Source organism: Myotis brandtii, unplaced genomic scaffold, assembly GCF_000412655.1.
Source record: "Myotis brandtii unplaced genomic scaffold, ASM41265v1 scaffold1993, whole genome shotgun sequence".
In the NCBI taxonomy this organism is placed as follows: Eukaryota; Metazoa; Chordata; class Mammalia; order Chiroptera; family Vespertilionidae; genus Myotis; species Myotis brandtii.
Window position 1 is genome coordinate 62,784 of NW_005357424.1, and position 7,189 is coordinate 69,972.

The window sequence follows — 7,189 nt, forward strand, 5'->3', positions numbered from 1 at the left end:
ACGCACGGCCCTTGTGCACGGCCCCTGGAACCGCTCCGGACATGAAGCGCTACTTGTGGGAGCGCTACCGGGAGGCGAAGAGGAGCACGGAGGGTGAGTGCGACCGCCCTCCCACCCCGGGGGGCCCCTGTACCTGTGGGGACCCTCCCCGCGGGGCTGGGGCGCCGGGTCTCCTCCCGCGCGGTCAGCCGGGAAGCGTGTATTCTCGGACCCGTGCAGGACCCGCTGCTGACCTACCGGATCCCCAGTCGTGACCCTCAGCCGCCCCGGTCGCCCCCAGCTGCGGAGAGCATCGCCTCCTCATTACCGTTCAGGGAAACGCGGAAAAATGCGCCTGCAGAAACTTTACAACTCTTGCCTTCCTCCCATTTGGAAAGCTGTTTTATAAATTCTTGGGATTTTTAGTCGGAAATGTGCATCGGGAGCGCTTTGGGCTCCCCCGGGGGGTTTCACCGACCTCGCCAGGGAGACGGCCACCCCCGCGCACCGTTAGGTATTGTTGTGAACAGATACTAATAATAGTAACAGCCGGAATCCGACGGACTGCAGATCACTTTGGAGCGCGACTGCGGGGCAGGTGACAGTGTCCGGAGGCTAACCTGGCTTCCTTCTTTGTTGTAGGGGACAGGGTGGATTTGCGGTGTTTGAAAAAGGAGGGGATGCAGGTTGGGGATGTTCGGGGCTATCTAACCTCGGCGAGGAGGGGCTCCCAGGGAGTGACTGCGTTGTGGTCTCCTGACCTTAAAATTAGCCTGGTTCCGCTGTTACTAAGGGAAATGGGAGAGAGAGAAGGAGGAGGAGGAAATATTAGTGCCAGCCACATAGACTGTCTCCCTGAATTCTTTCCGCACCTACCCGGGGGAGATGCCACATCCCCATTCTATAGATGGGAAGGGTGAGACCCAAATTTAAGGAACCTGGCCACCGTCACACCTTGACTCGGATCTGCCTCAGCGCCTAACCCACTGTCTTATTTCCTGCGTTGCTCTGCCTTGCAGGAGTAGCTGACCATTTGGGGACTGGTGCCAAGGGCCAGTGATACTGGTGCTGCTTCTTTCAAGGGAGGTTTAGAGTGGAAAGTTGAAACAGATTTTTTGAGGAGGGGGGTAGAAAGGGCACACGGAGATAAACATTCTGTAGAATCATGTTTCCCACTTTTTGGCTAGAAGTCAAGGTAATGAAAGAAAGCAATTGGGATACTTTTCCGAGGGAACTCGAAGTGGCCAGCAATGCAGAATGCTGTGTAACGGGCCCATTTTCTTAGTTTTCCTTTGCTCAGAGTTAGTTTTGCATTGGTTTTTGAAGTGGTTTTGTGCTACGGTGGAAAAAGGACTGGCTTTGGAGACATTGGAAATTGCAGCTTTTCAGTGAAGGAAATGTAGACCATGTAGCCCAGCTTTTGGGCAGGGAAGACTTTAAAATGGAAACTCTTAATTGAAGGAATTGTATATTTATAATATACAGTTGTAAGAATTAATACAGTGAGTTTGGCATATCCTTTGCCTGGTTTCTCCCAATAGTAACATTTTGCAAAACAGTAAATAGTACAGTATCACAACCAGTATATGGGTATTGATACATTTCTCAGGTCTTGTTCAGAGTCCTCTAGTTTTACTTGTACTTATGTATTTAGTTCTATACAGTCTTAGCACTTGTAGGTTCTTATATCTTGCACCACAGTCAAGATAAAGAACAGTTTACTACCAGGATCCCTCATATTATCTTTATAACTATAGCCACTCCTTCCTTCTGCTCTCTCTAATTCCTGGGGCATTCTCCATTTCTAAGATTTTGTCATTTCAAAAATGTTCTATAGATGGAATTATACAGTATGTAACCTTTTGGAATTGGCTTTTTCCCCACTAAGCATAATTCCGTGGAGTTTCATCCAAGTTGTGTGGAATAGCTGAGAAGCATTCCATGGTATGGATGTACCTCAGCTTAACCCTGTTTAACCACAGTCCACTCACTGAAGAACATCTGGGTTGCTCCCAGTTTTTTACTGTTACAGTAAAGCTGCTGTAAAATTTGGGTCCAAGTTTTTTGTGTGAAAGAACATATGTGTTCATTTCTCTAAATGCCATGTCATTGCTTGGTTGAATGGTAATTCTGTATTTAGTTTTGTAAGAAACTGGGCAAACATTTTGTCATCCTTATTTTGTGGGTGAGGTTTGCCACTTGCTTGTAGGCTGTGAGACCCTGGGGATGCCACGAAGCCTCCATTTCCTCATCTGTAAAATGGGATGCTGGCAGTAGCACCAACGTCATAGGGTTGTGTCCAGGAATGAGTGAGTCCAACCATGAAAGGTGAGTGCTGGTCACATTGTAGAATGCCCCTCATTTGGAATTTCTTCTTCTTTTTTTTTTTAACTTGAGATTTTTAGAAGTGTAATATTTATGCACCCTGTATACAATTCAGCTCAAGAAAAGGTTCTTTGTATTTTTAGGAAAAGAAACTTTGGTTTATAACGTTTAGCAGAAATTTCCTGTAGCCCTATGGTTCTCAACCAGAGTTGAAGGTGGGGGGCATTTTGCCCTCCCAGGACATTTGGCAATGTTTGGAGACCTTTCCTGGGAGAACAGGGAGGCTGCTGGCCTCTAGTGGGTGGAGGCCAAGGATGCCGCTATCCCAGCGGTTCTCAACCTGTGGGTCACGACCCCTTTGGGGGTCGAACGACCCTTTCACAGGGGTCGCCTAAGACCATGGGAAAACACATATATAATTACATATTGTTTTTGTGATTAATCACTATGCTTTAATTATGTTCAATTTGTAACAATGAAATTGGGGGTCACCACAACATGAGGAACTGTATTAAAAGGTCGCGGCAGTAGCAAGGTTGAGAACCACTGCGCTATCCTATAGCCACCCACAGCAAAGATTGTACAGCCCCAAATGTCAGTTGTGCCAAGACTGAGAAAACTTGTTCTAAAATGATGAATTCTGCGAAATCACGTGCAATCATCATTTAAAGCAGTGATTCCCAAAGTGGGCGCTACCGCCCCCTGGTGGGCGCTGCAGCGATCCAGGGGGGCGGTGATGGCCACAGGTGCATTTGTTTTAACTTTTTTTGTATTACCTTTCTATTCTGAGTTCAATAAATAGTTTCATAATTTCAAACTTCAATGTTTCTAATTTACACCTTTCTTTACTATATTTTACGAAAAAGGTAGAAACATTAATACATATATCTTTCTGTTTAATTGCTATTAAAATTTAAAAAAAATTAATTTCCAGGGGGCGCTGAGTAATATTTTTTCTGGAAAGGGGGCGGTAGGCCAAATAAGTTTGGGAACCACTGATTTAAAGGGATGGATGTATTTGCACGTGGCCTGTTATTTCCTGTCACGCCGCATGCTGTGTGCATCTTTCAGCCTCCTCCCTGGCCTGCCCTGTGTGTGTTCACCTCATGGAATTTCTGGGACATTAACTGAGATAACGAATGAGAAGTGTCCTGTGGTTGGCATGTGGGAGGCACTGGTATTTGTTCCTCTTCTCTGTCCTCTACACCTCAATGACAAATTCTTGATAGTTTGCCTACTGTTTGATCTTTTGATAGGGCTATTTCTAAGTTTTTCTTTTGAGCAGTTAAGGTTTCTTATTTTTATTTTTTTTATTAGATGGCTATTCTTAAGATTAAGTTATCATTAAGCCATTACTATATATAATTTTATTTCAAATGTAGTTGCATGTAGTTTTATTTTTAGAACTTTGGGAAGCATAATGAATTTCTACAGAGCAGTCAATTACAGGTATTACTTACAGAGTAGTAAGGGTTATAATTTTAACTTTTGGTGGGAGTAGTATAACTGTCATATGCATTATTCATTATTCAGATAAGTAATTCTTTTTGTCATGGATTGATTTCCCCTGGAGATGATGCAAAATATCTAAGCTAGTGAAAAAAAGGCAGGCTTCTTTTTAGATTAATAAGTGCAATAAGTACAGCTTTTGAATTGCCACCCTCTCTGGGGGCACGCCCAGCCCTGTGTGTGTCCACTTATTTCCACCTGTCAGAGTGCCATTTCCTGGTCTCTCTCACTGCCTGTGATGTGATATTGCTCATTATAGTTTATGCTTTGCCATTATTTTTATTTATAATCTCTGCACTGTGCCCCATACAGTGTCTGACACACAGTAGGTGTGCAGTAAGGCTTATTGCAAAAATTCCTGAGAGTTTAGTAAGTGGGAAAACCAATTTATCAAAATAGTACATGCTGTATGGTTTCATTTATATAAAATCCTAAAAAATGCAAATCTGATAACATGAACAACAGTTGCCTGGGGATGGGCAGGGGTGCAGGAGAGACGGAGGGGTGGAATTCCAAGGGGTGCAAGGAAATGTTTGGGGCCATTAGATATGCTCATTATCTTTATTAGGATGATGGCTTCACCGGTGTATACACATGTCAAACCTCATCTAAGTTTATACTCTATTAGAAGCCCAGCACGCGAAATCGCGCGAGACCCAGACCTGGCGCGGTGTGGGACCCAGAGTCAAGTCCCTCCTGGTGACCGGTCTTTGGTCGTTATGGCGTTACGACCACTGGGTTTTTATTATATAGATGTGTGATTTGTTATGCATCATTGGTACCTCCATAAAGTTATAAAGGAGAGACACAGAAATAATGGATGGACTCTGGTTTAGCCTGGATTAAGGCAGTACCCAGGAGGTAGGACCCTTGGAGTGGTCCAGCATGAGTCACGTGTTCTGTTCTGGACCAAGGACTAGGCGGGGTAGGGTCCCAGAAGAGCTCAGAATTTGTGTTTTCAGAGGTGGCAAAGGGTCATTTCTTGTCTAAGGGTTGGGGTGTGTTGGGCAGATGACCACATATGTTCACCTTCATAGTAAAAAGGACACCTTGGACATCTGGAAATCTGTTATGGGACTGTTGCAGAAGTAAAAGTGATTTACAATGGAATGGCTATTGGAGATGTTGGAGAAAACAGTTTCTGGCTAAGAATATCAGTAGTTGTATTTAAATCTCTAAGGTCTGGGGGATAAATGGTGATGGAAGGAGACTTGACGTGGGTGGAGGTGTTGAACACATAATACAGTGTACAGATGATGTGTTGTGGAATTGTGCACCTGAAAACCATATACTTTTGTTAACCAATGCTACTCCAATAAATACAACAAAAAGGAAAAAAAAACCCAAACCCCGAAATAAATCTCTAAGGTCTTATAGTAGCACACTTTAAGAGTTGTCTGTATCTCAAGTCACACTTTCTGCTTGTCTTGATTTCCTTTCCTATAACTAATTAGCAGGAAGGATATTAAATGGACACAACCATACCAAATAACATTGGTTGGCAGGAAATGTAGCATTCTAAATATAAACGTGAAATTTGTGTTATGGTCAAACTGTTCCCTAACATATCAATTGCATCAGAACAAACTCACACTTTTCAGGCAAGTGGCAGTAGCAAAACTGTCTGGCCTTCGCCCAAGCCTTTCTCAAGAGAAGGAAGTTGAATGTGTGATGTTTTCTAAGAGAAAATCACCTAAAGTGGGGTTGTCTTTTCCTTGGCAGTTACAGATGAGAAGTAGAAAGATGTCAAATTTGGATATTGAACCTTGAGTTTACTTGTCACAGAGACCGTCGTTGAAATGTAGATACTGCTTCACCTTAGGAACCAAAGTTCCTATACTTTTTTTCCTCATATATTTTCAACCTATATACTTTTAAAACCTTATTTTCAATCTACATGAGGACTTTTAAAAGAGAATTTGAAGCATCTTTAGTAAATATAAACTAATTCATAAACTTTTTTGAATACTTATGAATATTCATGAAATAGGTCTCTGGGATTGTGGTTTGCCTTACCAAAAAAACTGAACTTCAGCCTGGCCTGCGTGGCTCAGTGGTTGAGTGTTGACCTATGAACCAGGAGGTCACAGTTTGATTCCCGGCTGGGGCACATGCCTGGGTTTCCAGCTTGATCTTCAGTAGGCTGTGTGCAGGAGGCAGCTGATGGATGGTTCTCTCTCATCATTGATGTTTCTGTCTCTCTCTCCCTCTCTCTCTGAAATCAATAAAAATGTATTTTAAAGAATTACTATATGATCCAGCAATTCCACTTTCAGTATATACTCTGAAGAAGTGAAAGCAGGGGCTCAAAGAGATATGTGTGCACAGCAGCATCATTCACAATAGCCAAGAGGTGGAAGTAACCCAAGTGTCCATCACTGATGGATGAATAGACAAACAAAATATGGCATATACATACAATGGAATATTATTCAGCCTTCAAAAGGAAAGAATTCTGACACATGCTATGACATGGATTAACCTTGAGGACATTATGCTAAGTAAAATAGGCCAGAAAAAAAATATATGATGATTCCCTTGATGTACCTGGAACAGTCAAATTCATAGAGAGTAGAGTGGTGGTTACCAGGGGCTGAAGTTGTGGGGAGATGGGGAGTTGTAATTTAATGGGTGTGGAGTTTCAATTTTGCAGGATGAAAAGAGTTCTTGGAGACCGGTGTGCTGATGGTTGCACGGCAATAGGAACGAACTTAATTAAGGTCTGAACCGTATACTTAAAACTGGTTATTTTATTTATGCAATTTTACTACAATAAAAATGAGTAAACAAACCCCCCCAGACAGCTTATGTGTTTTGCTATAGGTTGGTCACCACATTTCCCAGCGTTCCGTGGGATGAGCAGATGAAAAACTGGAAGCTGACGGGCTTGGCCAGTGGGTGTCCCACCTGCTACACTGCCCCCTCAGGGTGGCTGTGTGGGAGCCTGGCTCTGGCTAGAGTTAACAGAGCTGTCTCTCCATTTCTTTGTACAGTTGTATAGTCTTGCTGTCATCATCCATTAGGTGCAAAAGGAACTCACATTCTAAATTCTTACCCAGTCCTGTTTCCTCTTTGGGAAAGTGCATAACTGACTAGTCAAGAGCCTTCCATTTATATTTTGGAGTCTATAGTTTAGTCTGCTCATTCTCTTTGTGAGTGATTGGCCTTCTTTTCTCTTGCCTTGTAAGTATTGGTTTTATTCTTAGCACTTCTTTAAGGGGTTGCAGGGCGTGTTGCGATCCCTTTTAGGCTTCTGATGTTCCTCTGTTTATTTTGAGTGATGATAAATTAAACGTCCAAGTTTTCTGGTGATGATGTTCATGTGAGTAATACACTTTCAGTCCAGTAGGGGGGTGGCGGAGGGCAGGGGAAGGGG

At 43.2% G+C, this 7,189-nt stretch overlaps 1 protein-coding gene across 1 annotated transcript in view; it reads left to right on the forward strand.

The window, feature by feature from the left end:
* Positions 1-5: 5 nt before the first annotated feature.
* NT5DC3 (5'-nucleotidase domain containing 3) overlaps positions 6-7,189 on the forward strand; it is a gene marked incomplete at its 5' end in the record, with an annotated part of 39,884 nt that continues 32,700 nt past the window's right edge. The window contains one exon of the mRNA XM_005865251.1: positions 6-93. Coding sequence (XP_005865313.1) covers positions 6-93 — 88 coding nt within the window. The remainder of the gene's footprint in view (positions 94-7,189) is intronic.